The sequence below is a fragment of the Emys orbicularis genome, chromosome 4, assembly GCF_028017835.1.
Source record: "Emys orbicularis isolate rEmyOrb1 chromosome 4, rEmyOrb1.hap1, whole genome shotgun sequence".
Taxonomy (NCBI): domain Eukaryota; kingdom Metazoa; phylum Chordata; order Testudines; family Emydidae; genus Emys; species Emys orbicularis.
The window spans coordinates 20765474-20791952 of NC_088686.1; the positions used below are offsets into that span (position 1 = coordinate 20765474).

Here is a 26479-nt window from a genome sequence, read left to right on the forward strand (position 1 = left end):
CCTCCTCCCCCCGTTTTGTCTTGTCTCTCCCTTATCCCTGCCCATGCTCCCCTGAAATTCCGGCTTTTCTCCCAGGTCTCCATGTTTTTCACTTACCTGTGGGCTTTGGTCACCTGCCCCTTTCGAACCTAGTTTAAAGCCCTCCTCACTAGGTTAGCCAGTCTGTATCCATATGAGTAAGGGGGGATTTGATAGAAATCTATAAAGTCATGAATGGTGTGGAGAAAGTGAAGAAGTAAGTATTATTTATACCTTCACATAACACAAGAACCAGGGGTCATCCAATGAAATTAATAGGCAACAGGTTTAAAACAAACAAAAGGAAGTATTTCTTTACATACAACGCACAGTCAACCTGTGGAGCTAGTTGCCAGGGGATGTTGTGAAGGCCAAAAATATAACTAGGTTCAAAAATAATTAGATAAGTTCATGGAGGATCAGTCCATCAATGGCTATTAGTCAAGATGACTAAGCCTCTGACTGCTAGATGCTGGATCACTCGACAATTGTCCTGTTCTGCTCATTCCCTCTGAAGCATCTGGCATGGAAGACAGGATACTGGGCTAGATGGACCATTGATCTAAGCCAGTAGGGTCGTTCTTATGTTCTTATTTAATTATATGAAATGTTCACGCTAAGGAGTTAGAATGTACAGGAAATAAATGATCTCTGTATCCTCAGGACAGATGTCCCAAATTCCTGCCTTTTGATATTCTGAATAGAAACCTGAATAGTTACACTGGGGCTCATGATACAAAGTGCATCCTCTGACTCAGGAAAACTCCAGAGAATTTCTAGATGTTCCTTAGACTCAATAATCTACTATCAGTAGACACATATTCCTTCCCTTTCTGCCTCCTGGCTATGGAGCAGAAAAACAAACTCCCTGCTACAGCATGGGAACAAATCTACACAGACACGCCCCTAGAGCCCCGACCAGGAGTATTCTATCTGCTACCCAGATCCATAAACCTGGAAATCCTGGACAACCCATCATCTCAGGAATTGGCACTCTTACAGCAGGATTATCTGGCTATTAGGACTCTCTCCTCAGACCCTATGCTACCAGCACTCCTAGCTATCTTCAAGACACCACTGACTTCCTGAGGAAACTACAATGCATTGATGATCTTCCTGAAAACACCATCCTGGCCACCCTGGATGTAGAAGCTCTTTATACCAATATTCCACACGAGGATGGACTACAAGCTGTCAGGAACAGTATCTCTGATGAGGCCATGGCACACCTGGTGGCTGAGCTTTGTAACTTTGTCCTCACCCACAACCATTTCAGATTTGGGGACAACTTATACCTTCAAGTCAGTGGCACTGCTATGGGTACCCGCATGGCCCCACAGTATGACAACGTTTTTATGGCTGACTTAGAACAATACTTCCCCAGATCTCGTCCCCTAGCACCCTCCTCTACTTGCACTACATTGATGACGTCTTCATCATATGGACCGAGGGGAAGGAGGCCCTTGAAGAATTCCACTTGGATTTCAACAGTTTCCACCCCACCATCAAACTCAGCCTGGATCAGTCCACACAAGAGATCCACTTCCCGGACACTACAGTGCAAATTATTGATGGTCACATAAACACCGCCCTATACCGGAACCCTATTGACCGCTATTCTTATCTACATGCCTCCAACTTCTATCCAAGACACATCACATGATCCATTGACTACAGCCAAGCCTTAAGATACAATCATATTTGCGCCAATCCTCAGACAGAGACAAACACCTACAAGATCTTTATCAAGCATTCTTAAAACTACAATACCCACCTGGGGAGGTGAGGAAACAGATTGACAGAGCGAGATGGGTACCCAGAAGTCACCTACGACTGGACAGGCCCAACAAGGAAAATAACAGAACACCAATGGCCATCACGTACAGCCCCCAGCTAAAACCTCTCCAGCACATCATCAACGATCTACAACTTATCCTGGAAAATGATCCCTCACTCTCACAGACCTTGGGAGGCAGGCCAATCCTCGCTTACAGACAGCCCCCAACCGGAAGCAAATACTCACCAGCAACTACACACCACACCACAGAAACACTAACCCAGGAACCAATCCCTGTAACAAACCCCATTGCCTCCTCTGTCCCCACATCTACTCTAGCGACACCATCATAGGACCCAACCACATCAGCCACACCATCAGGGGCTCATTCACCTGTGCATCTATTAATGTGATATATGCCATCATGTGCCAGCAATGCCCCTCTGCCATGTACATTGGCCAAACCGGACAGTCTCTACGTAAAAGAATAAATGGACACAAATCAGACATCAGGAATGGTAACATACAAAAGCCAGTAGGAGAACACTTTAATCTCCCTGGACATTCTATAACAGATTTAAAAGTAGCCATACTTCAACAAAAAACACTTCAAAAAAAGACTTCAAAGAGAAACTGCAGAGCTACAATTCATTTGCAAACTTAACACCATTAATTTGGGCTTGAACAGGGAGTGGGAGTGGCTGGCTCACTACAAAAGCAATTTTCCCTCTCTTGGTATTGACACCTCCTCCTCAGTTATTGAGAGTGGACTACATCCACCCTGACTGAATTGGCCTTGTCATCACTGGTTCTCCACTTGTAAGGTAAACTCCCTTCTTCATGTGCCAGTATATTTACGCTTGTATCTGTAATTTTCACTGCATGCATCTGAAGAAGTGGGTTTTTACCCATTAAAGCTTATGCCCAAATAAATCTGTTAGTCATTAAGGTGCCACCAGACTCCTCTTTGTTTTTGTATTTACATCTTTCTTATACTAACTCTGGCTAAACCAGGCAAAGGTGAGACTAAGCTCAGATCCCTTAAAAGCCAGTTCACCCTGTAAAAATTTGGGCTTAAATTTAAAGAATAAAAATAAATTAATATGACATGTTATTTCCAAGCCAGGAGGCCAACCTCTAAAAGCATATTAATATTTTATAATCATTTTACAACTTGGCACAATGTAAAGGAAATGGTGAAGGTGAGCAGTAACATGTGAAAAGCAAAAAAATCAGCCATCAAGTAATTATATCTCAGTCAATACAGTTCCTAGTCAGATTTTTCTCTAAAAATAATAATAATAGGATTTCAGATATGATTTTGGATAAGAACTTTTCCTAATAAAAATTAAAAGGGCCTTCAGCCAGACTTTTTGAATTGTCACACTCAAAGTTGATTGTGATAAGCAACAGAGAGCGTTTCCTAGGAAAGAAAATGTAGATGAAAATCTGTTCTACTGCAACTAATAAAAATAAATGTAGAATTTCTGAAAGATGCCACTTTGGCAATTTATTTCTAGGTGTTGTGTGTATAGAAAGTTTGGCCACTTTTCTTTAGGGGTCTAAATATGGACGTAGGTGCCTAACCTATAACCACCCAAGTTTGAAAAATATTGGCTTTCAGAAGTGGGGGACCAGCTTCAGCTGTAAGAAGTCAGTTTGGTTTCTGTGCTCACTGCTGAAAAGGGTACCTATTTTTGATATGATTACATATCCCACAGGGAGAACAATGCTATAGTGATGGGTGCATGCATGAACTATGAAAATATCCACAAGGGAATGTGGCAAAGTTTATCATTCAATGTATTTGACTTTTATGGACAAGGGTGATTTTATTCCCCGCGAGAGATGCTCCTCACTACAGCTGAAATTAGAGCTGGGCAAATAATCGATTTTTCAGTGTGGTGGCTGAACCAAAAAATTCAGAAAAAAAAATTGTTTTGGGTTGACCCAAAACAGAAATTTCTTGATTTTTCTTGTCAAAAGAAGAATACATTCTGGGTCAAACTAAATGGTGATTTTTTTGGACCCCAAATGATTTTTTCCCCAGTTATTTAAATTTCATTTTATTTGAGTGCTTTTACGCTTTTTTGTTTTTTAAATAAATTGAGCAAAATTTTCAAAACAAAAAACATTTTTACTTTAAAAATAATTGGTTTGCCAAATTCAACCCAAATTCACAAAGTTTTGATCCATCCAAAACTTCAATTTTCAGTGAATAAACGATTTGTCCAATACACTTTGCCCAGCTTTACCTGAAATACACCTTTGTGAAAAGTGCCAGCAAAAGTCCTATGCACCAGATAAGTACTGAAAATACAGCTTAAAAAGGACTGAACTGACCCTGTGCACAGGGGTGAATTTAATCTGTAGTGAAGAGCAAATCCAAGGGAAGAAGCTGCATTATACCTCCTACATATACACGGAAAGACAATATGAAATGGCAATCCTCCCTTGAGTGAATTATTATTTATGCAATGAAGCTTATAATGCCCTGCTAGAGCTAACTTTCCTGCATACTATTTAAAGGTCTACAGCAGTGCTTCTCAAAGCCGGTCCGCCGCTTGTTCAGGGTAAGCCCCTGGCGGTCCGGGCCGGTTTGTTTACCTGCCGCGTCCGCAGGTTCGGCCGATCGCGGTTCCCACTAGCCGCGGTTCCCCGCTCCAGGCCAATGGGGGCTGCGAGAAGGGCAGCCAGCACATCCCTCGGCCCGCGCCGCTTCCCGCAGCCCCCATTGGCCTGGAGCGGCAAACTGCGGCCAGTGGGAGCTGCAGTCGGCCAAACCTGCGGACGCAGCAGGTAAACAAACCGACCCGGACCGCCAGGGGCTTTCCCTGAACAAGTGGTGGCCCAACTTTGAGAAGCACTGGTCTACAGTGTTGCTATACCACACATGTACATGTATCTATTGTATAGATAGAATTATAGATAGTTTATGATTGTATAAAATTCATGGCTAACATTTTCAGAAGTGACTAGGGATTCTGGGTGTCTCCATTTTTGGGTGTCCAACTTGAGACCCCCCCCTAAAGAGTCCTAATGTCCTGAAAGCGCTGAACGCTCACTCTCTGAAAATCAGACCCATTTGATGCGTCTCAGGTTTTGCAGCTAAAAACTGAGACCCCAAATCAGTAGGTACTTTTGAAAATTGAGGTCATCATATATTTATCCTTAATACTATAAGATCTTCAGATCTGCTGTATAATGGAAATTAGTAATTATTAAATTAAAATTGGATTCAATATTGGAGTAATCTTTGGACAGCTTGACTGTTGCCCAACATATTTGGTATTTGAAGGTAAAATGAGAGATGGCTGAACTGGTTTGGCTGCTTCCCCCAAGCTCTACCTTTCTGAATAATCAACAAAGCTCAGCTAAATTATCAATCCCCTTCTTACCCGGTGAGGAGATTCACACACTGTCAGAAGACAGGTCCTCAAGGTGTTATAGGCACATTCATAGAAGCCCTGGTTGTACAGGACCAAGTCACCTGAATTTTGGACAAATCATTAGTACTGTACGTAAGTTGACAAAAAAGCTCCACTCACATATGATTATTGTGTACCTGTAATACACCAGAAGGGAGAGGGTGCTAGAAAAGTTCTTATCTGGTTACAGTAACAGGAAGCAATCCAACAAAATGAGGATTTTTTTTAACTAATGAAACTGCATTTAATGTGTGGTTCTGCTGTGAAGCATGATTGCAATAAGACACCTTAACAACATGCCTGATCCCTGTCTGTACGCAAAGAAATATTTGCTTAGTGTAGTAATTTTTTTTTTTTTTACACTAGTGATACATAAATTCAGAGCCTAGCTTAATTTTCAGCTCCTATGGTGATTTTTCAAAGCTAGCAATTAGGAAGAATTTTTTTACTAGTAAACAGAGCAAATCTGATGTGGAAAGTGTTGAGACAATATTAAGATGCAATCCTGCATTGTCACTTTTGTAACCACTTTACAGAGTGGAACCCAACTGTAAATTCACACTGCCGTCGGTGTCCAACGATGGAATAGCAAGGAAATTTCTACTAGAGGAAACATGAAAAAAATGCAGAAAACAGCATTTAGTTTCTTATTGTTTTAGATGCAGTCAAAAGTCAGGAGACAAAAAAAGCTCAAGATTTTAAGGCAAATAATATCAGCTGTAGTAGAAAGAGAGAACCTGAGACATAAGACCTGATATAAGAGGCTTAAGGCCTAAACTAAAGAAGTCAGGCTGTGAGCAGAAGTAAGGCCCTGTTACGAACACTCCTAAGAAGTGTACACCATAAAAAATGTGCATAACGTTGCTCAACTGTTTAATCAACACACAAGTAAAAATTAACAAACTAATGGCAGCAAACAACATGCAGGCAAGGAAAAATCAAATTGGTAAAGAAATTAAGTTACATAGTAACTACAAATTGTGTAAACAAATTCCCTGTTAGTACCAGTCATAATTTGGGTCAGTGACACTGAATCCTTACTGAGGCACATGTTATTCAAAACAATCTTGTTCAGGGTCTAGTTAACAATATTGAATCCCGACACAGCAATATTTGATAGATTGGTTACTGTCTATTCAGTAGGTTATTTGAAAGATAGCATCCGTAAGAAACAACTGGATCGACATCAACTACTGGTGTATCACAGAACAATGCAACCAAAGGAACAGAGAAGCTAGCCGTTCCTGTTTCCTGCCCAGCAAAGCTTACCAGAGGGTGACAACCAGCAGTAAGAGTAACCTATAACATGGATGGACAGTACTAATGATAAGAAATATATATCTAGATAGATAGATAGATAGATAGATATGAAAAGCCTCATTTGTAAAGTCACTACTCCAAATTTCTGTTTTACTTCTCATATACATAGTACTGTGGGACACACTGTAATAATGCCTATCCCAGTATTTCAAAACACTCATCCTACTACTAATGATGATACAGGTGGTAACTGTAATTGCCTAATAGGAGTCTGTTCCTAAGTAGCAAAGTAAAAGGGCAAGACTGCAACACCAGATTGGAAAAGGATTGTTATGCTTGGATATGAGGTGGAGTTATATGTACACATACGTACTACACATATATACACACATATACACTACAAATACCACATCCATATTATCCATATATATTATTTGGGAATGCCCTCAAGGCTCAATCATAAAAATACACTCCTCAAAGTCCCAGACCTAACATTCCCAGGCCCACCATAAGGGATACAAAAAATAAATTGGAAAACAAAATCTGTCCACCAGTCATATGAGGGAATGTGCAAAACAAGGGACAGATGGGGCATGAATGTGTGGATAATAAAATAAGGTGACCATATAACAGTGTTTAACCCACTGGGTGATCTTCAGTCCATGCATTATGCTTTTCCAGGATGATGGGTAAACCATCCTCTCCATAAAAAGACAGAAAGTGGGAGAATGTAGTAGAAAGAGAGAGCCTGAGACACAAGGCCTGATATAAGAGGCCTATGGCCTGAATTAAAGCAGTCAGGCCCTGCTAATACAAAGCGAAGTCAGGCTGTGGGCAGAAGTCAAGCCCTGTTACAAAACATGCCTACTTGTAAGTTCACAAAAGCTGGCAAGAACAGCTCTGGTACTGCAAAAACACAAACATTCCTAAGGGTATGTCTTCACCACTGGCTAGATAGGCAGGCAGCGATCGATCCAGCAGGGATCGATTTATCATGTCTCGTCTAGACACGATAAATCAATCCCCGAGCGCTCTCCCGTCAACTCCTGTACTCCAGCTCGGCAAGAGGCGCAGGCAGAGTTGACAGGGGAGGGGCAGCAGTTGACTCACCGTAGTGAAAACACCACAGTGAATAGATCTAAGTACATCGACTTCAGCTACGTTATTAACATAGCTGAAGTTGCGTAACTTAGATCGATCCCCACCCCAGTGTAGACCAGGTCTTAGAAGTGCTCAGCAGACTGCTGATATATATCCAGCTTCTCATCCACTGTAATCCCCAGGTCCTTTTCGGCAGAAAAACTAATTACACAGGGAATAACCCCCCAAGCATCAAGAAAAGACAAATGAAGTGCTTTATAAACAACAGACTGATCAATTACACCTCAGTCTACCATATATGGACAATTAAGTAGGCAATCAAAATAAAAACGAATTTCAAAGTGAAAAACTGAGAATGAGCAATTTAACCCCTAAAATTGATACATTAACACGAGTTATCCAAAAACAGTTAACTGTAGCAATCAAGGGCACACCTGCAATCCATTTGGTATGCAGACAAAAGCAACAGACAAGGTATAGGATGCTAAGTAACCAGGTCAGAGGAGCAATACGTAACTTGTTTATATAGATGTATCTAAACAGGTGTCTCAGAGGGGGGTGTCTTTTGTCCAGCTGAGGTGGGAATTGAACGTCCCGCCATTCACTGACCTGGTCCATTGTAATAGGCATAAATGTGTTCGTGGTCCTGTAGAGTCTATGGAATGCTAGGACTGGTCTTTGTTGACAATACACCTGGTTGGATGCCTTTGCTACTGAAACAGGTCTGAGATCTTTGTGGGCAGTTCAATCGAGGTCTGCTGTGTTGGCTATCTGCGCAGAAGTGGGACAGCACACAGAAAGCACACACACACACACACACACACACACACACACACACACACACAGCCAGCAACTAACAGGTTTTTATCTTGGTGTTAATTTTCCAGACTATTAAGGAAAGAAATAACACAGTAACACAGTACTGAAGACAGCAAGAGCCTGGATGGGTCAGGAGACTGGTAAGATGATGATACACACTTCAAGGTCATCATCTTGAAAGCAATGATCAAACATCATTAACATCTGCTGGTTGCTCAATAGTTTATCTGAAATAAATTGGTGGTGTCAGTTGAGTTCATAGTGCAAGGTGACCATTACAAATGACATAACTATGCTTCGAGGCATATTGATTGATGGATGAATCAAGTAGCGATTTGAAACATCAGCCTTGCCCTTGGGCACCCAACTGCAGTGGGAAACCTACATAGATACAGCATAAAAAAAAAAAAAGACAATGATACATTAATGCATTAATTGGTGCATCCACTAGTCCCAAAGCCTTTAAGAGTTTCTCCATGGAGAAAAAGTGGCACATCCATTACCCTAGATGCCTCACCACACTAGGATACTAGAAATACTGAGCAGAAGTAAAAAAAATTGCCTTTATATGAATACCCAATCAGTCAACAGCTGTGTTTATTTCAAAGGGTGTGCATATATGCAAACAGGCTTATATTAGCAAGGAAAAGACCTACTAAATATTCCCAATATTAGAACAGAATACAAATATTTCAAGTTTGGCACAATAACATTCATCATTGAAATCTAACTTATGGAGAGGCTATCCATTCCATAATTAACATTATAATATTATAGTCCTTATTTTAACTCCAGCCCCTCTATATATTGGCTAGCAAAATTTCTTTGGCCTGAAATTTGCCATGTTTGCTCTGAAGACTAAAGATATATGTTTCCTTCACACTAGAGAAAATTGGGTACAATATTTTCATTTACAGGTTATTATAAATTACCCTGATATGAAATGTTAATTTGTGTTTAATGTTTGTGTCCCCCTCACACAAAAATAACTTTCTTACTAGCCCTTCAAACTTTCCAGTCAAATCTCCCTGATAACTCATGCATAGCCTGTATTTGAAGAAAATATGTTGTTATAGAAATAGATTAAAATAAATAGGACAAAAATAAGCAAACCTGTTAATGTCTGTTGTAATGGTTGTACAGTAGAACCTCAGAGTTACAAACACCTTGGGAATGAAGGTTGTTCGTAACTCTGAACAATGCAGTATCTGAATGCCTAACAAACATCAATGAATGTCATTAAGTATGGCTCCTTTCTGTTGATCTGCGAAATTAAGTATTTTGAGAACCATGGTGTGGGAGATCAGTAACTTGGGAGCAGAAGTGGTCCATAAGAGAGTTCTCTCCTGTAAAGCAGTGGACAACATGAAAGAGGCACAGATTTAATTGACTGAATGAATTGTGAATGCATCTGAATATTTATCTATCGTCCCAATGTGGCACTGGCCAGGAATCCCAAGACCTAGGTTCTATCTCTAGCTCTACTAGTCGACTTGCAATTCACTTAATCACTCTGTGCTTCAGGTTTCCACCTGTAAAACGGGAATGTTTATTCATCTTTGGAAAGAGCTTTGAGACCTACCAATGAAAAGCACTAACTACAATATTTAATATTATTCCCTAACATCTAATTTCCATGCTCCCAAATGTTTGGTAGTTTTTATGGCGTGGTTTTCTTTTTTGTGCTGAATGGTAACTTTCCTCACAGAAACTTGGTGGAACGATGATAATCCATTGCCGTGGTTATACCAGGATACAAAATATATAAGAATGATGGAGCAGGTCATGCTAGTGGGGGAGTGGCAATATAGGTGAGAGAAAGCAGAGTCAAATATAGTAAAAGTCTTAAATGAATGAAACAGTACCATAGAATCTCTATGGATAGAATGTTAAGCTGCTTTTGTCCAACATATATGAGAGCTTAGCCAAGTCTGCTTCTGGTAATATATCACCTTCTGAAATCACTCCTACATGACCGAGATCCTGAGAAAGAACTCCTTTTACTCGCTGCAATATATATAAGCACATATTGTATATGATTAGCAGGGATCCTAGTTTTCTGTGATAAAAAAACCCCAAAACTCTCCAATAAAAAACACCATAAAAGTCCACATTTTTCTGCGATTAAAATGAAATGCTAAACTTTAGTTTTCCTAGCCACAATATTTATAGGTATCAGTTGAACATAATGTTTTATTGATATATTTACAGTTGTAAAACACTGGAATGATCCAGTCACAGTGCATTATTTCTTTACTGTTGTCGATGGCTCTGCTGTTTCAGCCTCTTGTTTTTGTCTCTTTTCATTCGCTTTATGTTTAGCACTTTCCATGTGTTCTACAACTGCCTGTCTTCAAACTTAATCTACAGCCTTGCTGCATACAGTACAGAACAGTAAATTACCATCAACGTGAAATTTGTCCTTGCCAAACTCAGTGACAGTCTTTAGGAGTGATTTTTAAAGTTTTCAGCATCTTTTCATTACTTTAAATTACTCACGTCTGGAGGCTGAAATGAAACTGAAGGTGCATTAAAACACGAATCCCTATGCCCCGTTGAGTAACCTCTACATGCAGGAAGCAGTTTATTGGAGTATGTTAAGCTATATAAATTTAAAGCACATTCAAAAATCAACCACAAGAGGGAGGGGTTGCACACACTGAATAAGTGACACTGGTTCTTTCAGTAAAATTTAGTTAATAGTTAATATATTCCCCCCCACACACACACACAAAATGTAAAAATTAGATTCTCTGCAAAAATGCAAATTTTGCATTTTTCTGTGGCAAATGGATTTCTAGGGTCCCTAATGATAAGCCGCTACAGAGAATGCAAAAACATTTGTGCCAGCATTAAGTTTTACTGACACTATGAAATACATGGGGCATTTGATTCCTAAACTATGAGATCCTAAGATGAAAGACATTATAAAATTGTAAATATTATTTCTACAATTTTCAAATGTGACTTTCAAAAGTCACAATAATGAAAAATGTGTATGTCCTTTGCTTTTGCATATACAGTAGATTCTGCTTATTAGCAATCCCTTGGTTGCCAGCAAAAAGTTGACATTATTCAGCAGTTGCTAATAAGTGGAAAGGCAGGTTTGCAGGGCTGCAGCCAAGGAAGGAAGTGCTGGGATGTCTGAGTGCAGATATCAGTCAGAGAGTCTCAAATATAGCCAGGGCATACACCATTCAAAGTTTTAAAAGCAGCAGCACCAACTTAAATTCAGACCGTATGAAAAATATAGGGTAGACATATATATATATAACAGTTGCTTAAATCTGTGAAGAAATATGCTGCCACATGCTGTACAATTACAAGGAAGAGAGAAATTCTGCTAAAACCCATGTTAGAGACATGAATGATCAAACCTAATGTCACCAGGACATGTTTTGCTAATGCAAGGTTGCACAAAATAAATAAGTGTGCACCCTGTGCAGAATGCATAACTGGAAAAAAAGCCCTCTTATTACACCCTATTACTTTCCTGGGAAAGGATTAGTTTGACAATGCCAAGATTAGCATAGTAATTTATTATTTATTTGTTTTAGTACCTCCAAATGAGTTCCCTCAATAAGATATACATAAAACACTATTTCGTTAAAATGCCATAATTTCCTTAGGCAGGATTACTTACAAATCATCCTTTTATGCCCTTTAAACTTGCCTGATATTTTTTTTACTATTATTTCTATAAAATAATATTTTAGAAAGCCAGCCCTATTTTCCACTAAAAGATTACTGATTAAAGCGATGTTGGTGAAAAATAATAGAATGGTGTTTAATACTAGTGGAGGATAGGGTGCAGCTGCATAACACAACACCACTTCATAAGTATGAATTAATTACTTATAGTTAGGAATATTTCTGGTTTGTAAGTAACAACTTGCATAAAGTCTACTTGAACTTTGAACTCTTATAGTAAAAATCTGCCAGGTTTAATAAATATTTCTTGCAATCATGTAGAAAACAAAATCCTAATGAAGCCTACAGGAATTTGTTTAAATTAAAAGACAATTAATTTAATTAATGGGGAAGGAGTATATTTCTATTTGCCAACTGATGACCACATAGCTATTATATCACCACTCTAGAATGACTACTGGTGGTGTCCACTTGCCAAGTTACCTTCAGCACCCTACATATATCTTTTCAGATCATAAACTGCTTGTACTATAATGCTCTTTCCCATGAGACTATCCATCCAGTTGGAGTATTATTACAAGACTTTCTAATGATAATGGAATACTATGTCCAGTTCTAGTGTTCACATTTTAAAAAAGGTTTTGAAAAATTGGAGAGGATGCAAAAGAGCTATAAAAATGATGTGAGGGCTGGAAAAATGCCTTATAGTGATAGACTTGAGAGCTCAATCTGATTATTTTATCAAAAAGAAGATTGAGAAGTGACTTGATTACAGTGTTTAAGTACCTTCACGGAGAGACTCTACCAGGTAGTAATGGGCTCTTTAATCTAGAAAGAACAAGAACCAACAGCTGGAAGCTGAAGCCAGACAAATTCAAATGAGAATTTTTTTTTTTTTTTTTTTTAAACAGTGAGGGTGATTATCCATTGGAACAATCTACCAAGGGAAGGGATGGGTTCTCCATCTGTTACAAGAAGGAGGAAGAAAAATTGTTTTTCTTAACCTCGGAGGATAGGACAAGACGCCATGGGCTTAAATTGCAGCAAGGGAGGTTTAGGTTGGACATTAGGAAAAAACTTCCTAACTGTCAGGGTGGTTAAGCACTGGAATAAATTGCCTAGGGAGGTTGTGGAATCTCCATCATTGGAGATTTTTAAGAGCAGGTTAGACAAACACCTGTGAAGAATGGTCTAGATAATTAGTCCTGCAACGAGTGCAAGGGACTGGACTAGATGACCTCTTGAGGTCCCTTCCAGTTCTATGATCTTACATGCTACATTTTGTACAAGATTTGTTGCATATATATGACAGTGGTTGATCTATATGGTCATATTTTAATCAGGTAACATCACAGTGCTATGCACAGGTGTACTTCCCACCAGTGGTCCATGCAGAAATGCCTGCTGATACTGTCTGACAGGGAATTCATTACCCCTGGGTTGTGAACTGCTGAGAGGATGATTCTGTCCTTGATGTATCAGTTCTAGAGATACACCCCACACTGCAGCTGAGTGGTCTATCTTGTTCCGCCGTGCTTGTTTCCATAATAGATGGTAGTCGTATGATCTGACCTGACCTAGACATGGGTGGACTGAACAATGGGTAGAAACATCTTGCATGCCTTGTGAACTATTTGAAGTTCAGGTAGGTTGATATGTAGTCTGGATTCCTGCAGGGACCAGGAGCCTTGGGCTGTCTGGTCATCTTTCCAGTGAGGAGTGTCTTTGTAGGTGGTGCATGAACAAAGGGGACCCACACACATACTGTGTCTTTGTTCTCTCACCAGGTGAGCAATGTCTGTGCATCCCATGGAAGAGAATCATTTTTGTCCAAGAAGTCACTGTTCAGGGCATGATTGTCCATAACCAGATATGAAGGCATCATAGGTACAGTAGTGCAAATGGTGTGACATAAGTACACACTGCCATATGGTCCAACAAGACCAGGCAGGATTGGGCTGAAATCTGAACCAAAGCTGGCTAATTAGAGCCCTCAAGGCAAGGAATCTGACCTGAAGTACATAGGCCCTTGCTGTTACTGAGTTCAGGTCCGTCCCAATGAATTCTATGATTTGTGTGGGTGTCAGAGAGGGCTTGTCTAAATTGACTTGGAGTCCTTGGGAACGAAAGAGTTGAAATGCAGTGGTGGCTGTTGCTCGTACCTCCTGGCATGACTGACCCATGACCAGCCAATCATCCAGGTAAGGAGATATCAATCTTCCTTGTCCACGAAGGTATGCGGCCACCACCACAAGTACTTTTGTAAATACTCTTGGGGTCATAGAGGAGCCTAAGGGGGGGGGGGCGCCCTGTGTTGAAAGTGCTCTGGGCCGACTATGAAGTGCAGAAACGTCTGTGAAAGGGGGTGAATGTCCAAATGAAAATATGCATCTTTCAAACTGAGGGCCACAAACCAGTCACCTGAGTGGAGGGAAGGTGTTACAGTGGCCAGAGCAGTCATTCTGAACTTTGAGTGCCATATGAAGACATTCAGCTTTCCAAAGTCCAGAATGGGTCTCCAGCCCCCCTTCTTTGTAGGGATGAGGAAATACCTTGAGTAAAAACTACTTCCCTAAGTAAGGAATGGCACAGACTCTACTGCCCCCAGCTGGAGAATTTGCCTCTTGTTTGAGAATCCTCTCATGAGACGGATCCCTGAAGGGGGATGGAGAGAGCAGAAGCAATTCTAGTGTGTATTTGTTTGATATAGTGTCCAGGACCCATTTGTCCATCATGATAGCTCAGCACATTGTCAGAAAACAGGCCAGGCAGCCACCAATATGGGTGGTAGCAGGCAATGTGGAGACTGGCTATTGACCGTTGGGCATCATGTCCAGAAGACTTTCTGAGACGTGGTGGAGATTGCAGAGTGGAGGATGGTGGTGCAGGCTGTCTACCATGCTGGTCCTCCGCTCCCACTCCACTCCTTCCATGAGGCCCCGCCCCTGCCCCACCTCTTCCCAGCCCCCATTCCATCTCCTTCCCCAAATCCCCACCCTGGCCCCGCCTCCTCCCCTGAGCACACCATGTTCCCGCTCCTCCCCCCCTCCCGAAGCGTGATAACCCTGCCAAACAGCTGTTTGGTGGCGGCTGGGCGGGAAACACTGGGAGGCAGGCAGAGGAGCAGGGACGTGGCATGCTCAGGAGGGGAGGAGCAGGTGGGGGGGAGGGGATCTTGGCTGCTGGTGGGTGCAGAGCACTCACTAATTTTTCCCCATGGGTGCTCCAGCCCAGAACACCCAAGAAGTCAGCGCCTATGGCTTGTTGTAATTCAAGACGTCAGATTTCAACACCAAAGCTTGGTAATTTACTATTTGGAATGCTAAACTAGCCAAAGTCTTCTGCAGAAAGTTGCTTGGGCATTTTTGTTTCGTGGAGTCAATTTGGGTGGTGCACCCAGCTTCTTTCTGTGGGTGCCTACATAACCAGGGAATTGGGTTTCAAGTGGGAAAATAAAAATTCCACTTGCTTGGGGAGAACCAAAAACATTTCTCAGCCCTCTTTTGGGTTGGGGCACAGGTATTAGTTATGTGCCAAACCACTTTGGCAGGCTCCACAATGGCCTCGTTAATCAGGAGTGCCACTTCAGAGAGAGTCATAGCCTGGAGAATGCCCAGGTACTGCCATGAGGACACCTACCACAGCAGGACAGGCTACAAGAAAATTGGGGACTCCAGGTCTGCATAGATAGCTAGGTCCTCCAGGCGATTGTATCAGGGTCCCACCAGAGGTGATCTGCCAGGTGTCTCAGGCTTGGCCTTGGAGGTGATGGATCTGTGCATGGGCAGACCCCTTCTGTCCTTAGGTGACACAGGCATTGTTACTGACCTTTCAGCGTGTGGTTTCACAACACTGGAAGCTCCTGGTACCATTTCCTTGTAAGCTCCAGTTGCACCCATTCTAAGATGTGGAGTCTCGGCGGTGCTAGAGGAAGGTGCAAAGTGGGGTTTTTTTAGATGGAGATTTGTCACTCTTCTTGTGTGGGTGTTTGTCCTTGTCTTCCTTGTGTTTCCAATTTATGGAGGCCCTGTGTCTGGTGGAAGACTCCGAACCGCCAGTACTGGATGCCGGTGGGGTGCTGTCCAGTGGCTCTGGATGGGTGGAAGGGAAACAGGAGGACTCAGGATGTGAACAGGGCTCATGGAGAGCTCCATGAAGTACCTCTGGAGCCTGAATTCATAAAATTGCCTGGTATGTGCAGGGAAAGCACAGCAGATGCCGCACTTCAAGGGAATGTGTACTCCCCTGAGGCAATATAGGCAGGTCTCATGTGGCTGCTCACCAGGAAGACCGTGGGCAGACCAGGCAAGGCTTAAAACCTGGGACTTAGGGCATAACTGCCTGAAATGGGGGGATTCTCTCCACCCCCAAACACTCCCACCAACTAACTAACTAGCACTAAAAGCTAAACTAACAAAGTACTTTTTACAATATTTACAGATTTGATGTAGCAAAATACTGAAGAGTGGAAATGGACACAGGAGGTTCCATCCCAGGCTGCAAATGATAAAGAAACTGAAGAGGTGGTCAGTCCATGCCACCTTTATGTCCTTGGTTGGGAGCACGAGACGGTGCAGGGATGGACCAATGAACAGTGCTATTGAAGAATTTCCAGCCCCAGGCACACAGAACACCTGCACGTACACAATGAATACCTAAAGGGACCAGCACTCAAAGAAAGGAAATTTCCCTTGTAATTCTGCTTCTCTGAAGATATCTTGCAGGCAGCTCACTCTGGGTCCTAGTTCCTTTGTATGAGACTGGCAAAACATCCCTCGTTTTAAAACTTTTTGACCTTCAAGTGCACTGGTCATGAGATAAGAGTGCAAGTCCAGATTCAATTCCTCTTGACCATAGTAAGCAAAAGAGCTTGCACGTGTGCTACTGAATTTAGTGGGAAGAAAGCCTTCCACCAGAGTACTGAATTGGGCCTGAAGACAGAAATATCTGAGTAATATTGGCACTGTTAATAGTGTAAAAGACTACTAAACAACTCTCCAGTGACATTCCAAAACATTACATATAGTTGAAGATAACCACTTCAGTAGACTCAGGCTCGGCTATTTCGAGAGCCTAAGTGAATAAGGCACCCAAATCCTACTGAACATCCTTTAGCATGTTTCAAAATCTCAACTTCACTGTTAATAAAGAATCAAAAGTATCTACGGGTATGTCTTCACTACTGGACGGATCAGCGGGCAGCGATCGATCCAGCGGGGATCGATTTATCGCGTCTAGACTAGACGCGATAAATCGATCCCCGAGCGCTCTCCCGTCGACTCCTGTACTCCAGCTTGGCAAGAGGCGCAGGCAGAGTCGATGGGGGAGTAGCAGCAGTTGACTCACCGTAGTTAAGACACCATGGTGAGTAGATCCAAGTACGTCGACTTCAGCTACGTTATTCACGTACTGAAGTTGCGTAACTTAGATCGATCCCCCCCCCAGTGTAGACCAGGCCTTTGTATTTATATCCAAAATTTCTGACATTATGGAGTACTCTGTCCTGCAGAAGCTCTCACTAGTAATATCACAAAGTGAGGATACATCTACCTGTACCATTCTCATTCCCCTGCTGACTTTTCAATAATCTCTAATTGTGATTACTAGATGTAATATAATTTTAATCAGCACACTGTGCATTTTAATTCAATGTAGAAGTGCTGTGCTCTGAGCCACCCAGCGAGAAATGCAACTTAGTGTTATTAAACCCAGCTGGTTTCAGAATTTTGCAAACTTTTTTTTTTTAAAAATGCCCTTGAAAGGGGAGCAAAGGAAAGTGATGGTTACACTGGGTCATTGCAATTGTCTATTATATGGATGTTTCTCTTGACTCACAGTATTACTAAAATTACTGTTCTTTTAAGATTTCTTCACTTTAGCTTTGTTTCTCCGAGCTGCTAGCCTATTTATGGTGATTGGCACTGCCACCTACTGGTTTAACACAATTAAACTACTTTAAAAATATCTGTTGTATATTATGAATCTAGTGGCACACCAATAGTCATTAAATTCAATTTTTATTAACCAGGTTTGTAAAGAGGAAGGGGAAAGACACCATATCTTATTTCCAATTGTGTGTTTTATTCTGAAGCTAGCAGCCTCATATTTTGGGGGGGTAAAGACCTTGTGTTTTAGGGGACAGGAAAAAAGAATGGAGGAATAGTGACTCAGAGTTTCAAAAAGATTTTTCCCTCCACCTATGAAAAAATATGTACTTATGACTTATGTTTTGTGTGAAAAGTGTACTGTGCAAGTGATTATATCGAGCATGAGATGTTTAATTATATACTGTAGCTAAATCTGTACACAAATATGCCTTGAAGTCACCAGTACATAAACTAAAATATCAGTGTTCATTAACTTTTTAATTATACAAAACAAATTAGTAAATTTGCTGTAAGATTTATTATTCAAACACTAGTAACATAAAAATAAAACATATATAAAATTCAACATGCAACTCAATATATTTTATCTCAAAGACAAAGAAAATCTTATTCATCTTTCGCTGTTGTATACTTTAGTGAAAGAGCTAAACAACTAAGACTGTATCTATTTTCTCCCCTTCCGTTTATTGGGTGCTTTTTGAAAAGTCATCTCAGAAACATTATTAAAAGAAAAAGAGCCTTTTGCTCTAAACAAATCTGTTCTATGAACAGTATTTTCAGTATATTTGTACCTTGAGTCTTAATCTCTGGGAGAACACCAGATATTAACACACAATACATTTTTTTAATCTTATTAATACACCCAGTAGGACATTCCAAACTGCATACTACCTTCCTCTTTAAGATCAGAGGGATGTGGAGCCAACCTTTAAGGATCATACAAAAAACATCAGTAAAATTAAACTAAGAACTGGCTTTAACATTTCTTTCTTTTAAGGATTTCTAGAAATATTTAAGTATTTAACACAATCAGCTTATGTAGCTGGTAAAGGAAAGCGTTCTTTCCTCTTTCATTCTGCCTTTCAGACTGGTCGATGATCAGTTTTGAATCCACCTAATGAAAAAAAGCAAAATTACAATGTTAGAAAGATGTAAGTTCATATGTTCTTACTCTGCAAACACAAGATTTCCCCCCCCCACTATCTTGTTTTCAAATAACTTTTTGATTGTTCCAAATCATACAAATTCTGCTCATGTTCTTTATGGCATGCTTAAAAATTAGATAAATATTACCATAAAAACCCAAACTCACCTCATGGGATGCCTATGTCAGAATTCTCCGTTTCAGATCCACAGGCTTTACTTATCAAGTGGATAACTAATAATGTAAGCATTCTGTAATTATATCAAGTCAGATGTCCTGGTCTCTCAGACTTGACATGTTGCTATATGGCTTACACACCAATTTGCTTTTACGAAAAATTAAAAACGATGTAGATAAACAAAAGGTTATACTAGCATGCTCATTGCCCCATATAATTATGTCCTGCAAATCTTTGTACTGTAGTAAAAAAAAAAAAAAACCCATGAGTTGCTGTTCTTTGAATTATCAGGTTAAAATGAACACACTCATATACACGTGCATATTGTGGGAGGAATCAGTATAGAGCACTGCTTTAGCACTGCTCATCTCCCATACACAACATGAAATAAGGACCAGCCATAGGTTTTTTCAGTTCCTTAGGCAGTTTAGAAGGGAAAGGAGAATGTGTGTCTGTTAAAGGTAACATAGCACTGTGGGATTTAAGAGCATCTAAAAAAATATTAAGTGGCGTTTTCCCTGAGAGAGAGATGGCATAATAGCATATTTTGACACTGCGGATAGCTACTAAAATTTGAAAAATGAGTAGCAAGCACTACTTCAGCTTATGCAAGGTATAAAAGGTAGGAATATGCACATTCTGTACTAGAGCTGCAGAGGACAGATATTTTCTGTCCATTTGCACTCTTATAATATAACATCTGTATAGGACAACCTTACAGCAAAATTAAAAGAAAATAAACACACTCCCCACAGTGAACTGTGAAGAGGATGAGCATATTTGCCCTCTGTGCTTATCCCATCTTCTCAGACTTTCCTTCCCTTTCAAGAAGAGACCTAAACCCCTCACTTACCCATCTCAGAAAAGCACCCAGTTCCCTCCACCACCAAAGACACATGATACCCACTAGCCTGCCTTGTTCCTGCTGGTTCACTGACCGCTAAGCTGGCCATGAACCAAATGTGGTGGGAATCTGGTTGCATGGGGAGACCCACTGAGGAAGTTAGGAAAGATTTCTAACAGACTAACAGGGCAGACTAGGACTTACTCCAAACAAAAACCCTACTTCTGTGCTGCAAGAAACCATTTGAAATCTCCAGACTACTACTTCCCTATCTGACCCTAAAACCAGCAGGTTTCCTGAAAGTATAAAAAGGAAATCCTGTTATACAACAATGGCCAGCAATAAAATCCAACATATACTGCAGTGAGCTAACAATTCCAAAACAAAACATAAATACACCAGTCACCAACTTTCCTTTCCTTTAGTTAATTTTATGCTATTTGATGGGCAGTACCAAAAGGTTAATTTCTAAGGGGGAAATACAAAAATTCAGATAGTAATAAAATGTTTATCCTACTGAGCAGCAACTAATAAATTACAACTCCCTGCCAGAAACCCATCCTTCACTGCAAATTTCTGAAGTGTTTTGTTTGGAAATAATGAATATTGGGGGTCACAAAATTAAACAGGAAATATTACAAGAGCCAGACTGAGTGTATGGATCTGTCCATGCACGTCAAATCCAAACCTACAATATTTGTATTGTTAACCAAACCATCTCTGCTCATGAGGTTAACAGATATCAGCAAAGGAAGACACAGACAAAAACCATCTTACTTGTGACCATCAGATCTGAACCTACTGTAAGTCTCCAGATATGAAGGAATATGGTAATAACCCATTCCCATTTGCTTAGTTTTTTTAGAAAATTATAACCTTACCTGATTCCAAACATATGGTTTCCCATACCACTTGGGAGCAATTACTTGTCGAGGTTTTGATTTGCAGATTAAACTGAAATATCATAAAAACATCGTTAAGAAACCCAATGGTATATAGTTAACTTTAAACACCTAATGAAATAGGTGGAAATTCATTACATTCCGGTGCTGGATGAAATGTTAACATTTTCATGTTAGTATTAGATAAATGAGCAAATTAGACTATCTCTCCAGTCTGAGAAGTCACAGATAATGTCATGCCCTCATGAAACTGTTTGATTTAAAACTATTCTGAGAGAAAAAATATTTGGTATAAGTTGTTTATTTGACAAAGTGCTACAATTTGCAACTATCATTTATTCCATACATTTATGTATGCTTATTCATTTGGATCTAGTTTAGCTATCTTTAGATCATTTTGTTTTCTGTAACAACTCAATTATTATAGATTGTCTGTATGCCCCAGTTATTTCCTCAAGCTGTGTGAAGTTCAACAGTGATACATTTTAATTAATTCTGTCTAGATGTGTTTTTCAAATACACAGTTTACTCTTAAGTAGTGGTGACATGATGTAAATACAGTTAATTTAAAAAAAAAACTGTAAAGGGGAAACCATGAAAGACTTCACCTGAATAGTTTTATGCATATAAAAAGAACAAGAGTACTTGTGGCACCTTAGAGACTAACAAATTTATTTGAGCCCACGAAAGCTTATGCTCAAATAAATGTGTTAGTCTCTAAGGTACCACAAGTACTCTTGTTCTTTTTGCGGATACAGACTAACACAGCTGCTACTCTGAAACCTGTCTTTATGCATGTAGTGTCTTTTCAGCAAGGCATTTTTTTCAGTGCATTAAACAAAAAATGATCAGAAAACAACTGAAATACAGGAGGAGAAAGATTTTATATAAGGGGAAAAATAAGATAAACAATGCAACACTATGCTAGCAGATGGTCTCTTCCTTCAAAATCAGAGTATGCTCAGCTTCTGATACTTCGGGGGGGGGGGAGGGGGGAGTAAGATGTAAACTTACTTCTGAAATTTTGTTTCTGGATACTGTGATTAGGGCCCTACCAAATTCACGGTCCGTTTTGGTCAATTTCACGGACATAGGGTTTTAAAAATGAATAAATTTCATGATTTCAGCTATTTCAATCTGAACGTTCACGGTGTTGTAATTGTAGGGATCCTGACCGGACAACCAGCTCTGAAGGCAGCAGTGCAGAAGTAAGTGTGACAAGATATGGTATTGCCACCCTTACGTCTGTGCTGCTGCTGGCAGGGCACAACCTTCAGAGCTGGGTGCCCGGACAACAGTCGCCGCTCTCCAGCTGCCAAGCTCTGAAGGCAGTGCAGAAGTAAGGGTGGCAATACCGCAACCCCCCCTAAAATAACCTTAAGACCCCCCCCTGCAACTCCCTTTTGGGCAGGACCCCCAATTTGGGAAATGCTGATCTCCCCCCATTAAATCTGTATAGTATAGGGTAAAAGCACACAAAAGACCAGATTTCATGGGCGGAGACCAGATTTCACGGTCCATGATGTGTTTTTCATGGCCATCAATTTGGTAGGGCCCTAACTATGATCCACAAATCTTAAGACCAGGATAACTAAGCAAAGGACGGCTGTAGGCAGGAAACAACAGCAGCAGCAGCACGGCCTCTCCTGCCCCATGGCGGGCTACACTCCCTGCCTGCCCCTGGGCTCGGGCCGCCCGGCTCCCCCCGAGCAGCGCCTGGTTCCTGCTGCTCTCGGCCGGCAGGTGCGGGGCCCCAGTCAAGCCCAACCCCGTGTGTCTCCTCCTCGGCAGCGCTCCCCGCCCGCGTCCTCCCGGGTGGCCGCGGCGGCAGTGGCTTGGGAGCTTGAGAGAGGAGTGGCGCCCAGGCAAGCGGGGGAGACTCTGAGGTGAAGAGCCTGCTGGCGCGGCCCAAGCCCTGGAGACTGACAGGTACCTACCCCTGCCCCATCTCGGCACCGCCTGCCCCCCAGCCCAGTGAGTGTTACCTGCCCCACCAGCCTCAGTGCCCTGCCCCATACTGTCAGCCACCCCAAGCTCACTGTGACATCAGCACCCCTTGGCAAAGGGCCCCCTGATCTTCACAAACAGCTGTCACTGCAGGCCTGACAAACTCACTGCACCCCACACGTGTCTTACAGGGCACTTACCCACAAAGAGGAACCTGGAAGGGATCTACACAAGGCTGGTAACTTGTCAAGAGTGAGAATCTTTGAGAGATGTGTGCATGGGTAATATTGAAGGAATAATGTATTTACCTTAAAAGTCTGCTTTATAGACATGGAGTAGAAATTAGTCACCGGGGATAATGGCCCTTTGGGGCAAGGGGGATTTGTCACCCTGCCTAACCTGACTGGTGATGCAATGCAAGGCTCAATTGTTTAGCTTTGCACAATAGTAAGACTTTGAATGGGACATTATCAGAGGCAATGGCAAACAACTGAAACACCTTAAAGGTAAAAAAGAAACATTACAAAGCCCTTACCCATTCTGACAGGCTGTTTATAATAATAAGTTTACTAGTTTTCAGACGTTGTCCGGGGGGAGGGGGGGGGCGCAAGGTGGAAGTTTCGCGTAGGGCGCAAAATATCCTTGCACCGGCCCTGCTGGCAAATGTTGATGCCCTAAAGAATTCTTGCTACATGGCCCCCCAGAGCAAAACCTGACCTCTGTTACTTACTAATCTACCTCACTCAAGACGTGTGGAGTGGATTTAAAGTTGGGGTGGACGTGTTAGTGCTCACATACATCAAAGGAGTTGAGATAGTAACCACTGGCAAATCATATATTTGAATTGAGCAGGTACACCAAAGAAGGGAGTCATAGAAACTGCCCATATCAATTATCTCTACATTCTATGTGACAGCAACCACTATTTCCCTATTGCATTTTGCACGGGGGGACTCCACTAAAAGCTTCTGCTCCATTTTGACATGAAGCTGCATCATGAAATTGCCCCCACCTCAATGCACAGTGCTTCGGGAAGGCATTTCCTTCTGGCAAACAGACTAGCATCTTTCCTGGGTATGAAGGTACCATTGGAGACCTTGCGTAACAGCTAGTGCATGACTGCAAAAGAGGGTCGCTGGATGGCTGTTGCCAACAATCACATTTGTATCTGTTTCAGCACACACTGTGTATAGGGATTTAAAGGTTTATTAAAGGTTTAGATCTAGCACAAAGATGCCTACCCTACATTCACAGAGACAGACAGGCTTGCTCAAAGCTTCAAGGACACTTAGCAGCTACATACTTTAGAGAATTGCCCTAGTGACTCTTCATACTGGGGCTGGCTCTGTAGAAAGCTTTAGGAGACAGATAAACTGCAAGCTGCACTGATGCTCGATACCCCAAGTACTCTGCACTATATTGGTATCAGTCCTTTGATTTGGTCATAAGAATCAAGGAAGGGTTGCCAGAAAGAGGCAGGTGGCCTCAGTAACTACCCTGCTTTCTCTTGGGACAGATCCAATAAGGTAGGATAAGGGAAGGAGAATTCCAGCAATTATCTCTGCTAACACCTCCTCTTGGCACAGATTTGATGAGGGAGAGACAGCAGTGTGTACACCTCAGATGTAATCTGGAAGGAAAAGTCTCCAAGAGATTCCATCACAGGAGGAGAGGAAGAAACTCTCTAGGTTCTGAAGCCATATGAGTTCCTGTCAGTCAGTCCCTAGAACAGGGAACTATAACAACTAATACCTTGAGGAACAGGTTTTGATATCTTTAGTTTTTATGATTCTACTAACTGTTAGGCTTTCCTGTTGACCTAGTGTTACAGTAGCAGTAAAATTATAAATAATGGAAACAATAAGTCTAAAGCCTATATTAAAATGCTGAAAAGAAGAAGTATTTTGAAAGCAAAGCTCAAACTAGTGATTTACTGCTTTATAAACAAGCAAAGTAAATCAAGATGGCTAGTACCAGACAGAAGCATGAAAACAAATGTGAATTCTGTTTTGCTATAAACTAAGAAAATAAACAAAATTCTCATTAAGAAAATTAGTCTTACCCTAAAAGTTTTTCACGAGCATTCTCTTGCAGCTGTGCAATTCTCTCTTGCCCCAAATACCTTGGGCCATTTGGGCCATCACAAACCAGTTTGTTAATGGCAGTTCTTAGGATGTTTATCTGTGAACATTTCAATGATACATGATAATGAGCAGCCCAAACAACATTTCCAGTTTAAATTCAGAGTATACTTAGGGATGTGTGTGTGTGTGTGCATGCCTATGTCTGTCTGTCTAGAATGGTTTAGTTAACACTGAACGTTCATTTTTATATCAACATTAGCAAAGACATCTGAGAAAAGCTATGTATATAATTTTATATAAGAATGTCTAATATTTTATGACTAAGTGGATTTTTAAATAGCATTATTTTATACCAAAAATATAATTAAAAGGTTTGAATATAACACAGAAAAACAAAAAACCCACCTTGCATAGGAGTTTGATTAGCACAGAATTGTATTTGCTTAGTTACTGGCTTAATTATATACAACTGTCTACAAAGATGATAATGTACTGTATTCAATATTTGACTTTGTTCAATAAAGTTTAATGAAACCACCTTAGGGTTTTTAGACTTAGTTTCTGACACACAAGATCAGTTCAAGGTTATAAACAGGCAATTTCACTAAAAAAATTAGACAACTAAAATTCTGCCAAAGGTTGCTAGACTTCAAGTAATAAAATTGCAAGAGCTAACAATTTCTGACATCTGCTAGATTCCAGACATGCACTACTGCAATGAAAATAATCCATATGCATGTTTTACCTCTACTATGTCATCCACGCCAAATTGCACATCAAATGTCAGCTCCATGTCATGTTCTGGAAGCAGTGGGGTTCCAAGACTTTGATTCCACCCCAAACCACAAAGAACACCAGTAAAACTCCTTCCACTTTTATCAACCCTAAACAAAATGAAAACTTGAACTGAAATTTTGGAAAGATGAAATTGAAGAAAACAAAGCAACCTCATCTGGAACACCAATCCCATTAATATGAAGATAGATGCTCTGATTAGATCTATACTGCAAATTGATGGTTTTGATTGCTGCTCAAGAAGATGTATGCAAGTTAGTTTAATCTAGCTAGCTTGGGTATCAGAGCAGTGAAGCTACTGCAGAATGCTGGCTGTACAAGCATGGCTGGAACTCTGGGCTTCAGCGCTTCAAACCCTGAGCTAACTAGATTAAAGCTAGCTCAGGTGTGTCTACACAAGTGGCAATCACACCCGGTGATTGCAGTATAGTGATACCCTCATAGGAACAAACATTTGTATTGCCAAAGAAAACCCAAGTTACTGATACAGCCTAGCTTGTGGGATTTGTAAGGATCCCAGAACAACTTTTAGGGTTCATGCAACACCTTGTCATGACACTACATCGTGATGCTGGAACAATGTATTGACATGCTGATGCAGCATCACAACAAAATAGTGTTCTCATTTTCCCTGCATAACTAG

The 26479-nt window shown here is 41.0% G+C and overlaps 1 protein-coding gene across 1 annotated transcript in view; it reads right to left on the minus strand.

Annotated features, from left to right (window-relative positions):
* Positions 1–18954: 18954 nt before the first annotated feature.
* Positions 18955–26479, minus strand: part of TDRD9 (tudor domain containing 9) — a 176838-nt gene continuing 169313 nt past the window's right edge. Inside the window, exons 33-36 of the mRNA XM_065403724.1 lie at positions 25787–25925; positions 25020–25138; positions 20990–21062; positions 18955–19056 (exon numbers count right to left, since the gene is read on the minus strand). Of these exons, the coding sequence (XP_065259796.1) occupies positions 18955–19056; positions 20990–21062; positions 25020–25138; positions 25787–25925 (433 nt within the window). The remainder of the gene's footprint in view (positions 19057–20989; positions 21063–25019; positions 25139–25786; positions 25926–26479) is intronic.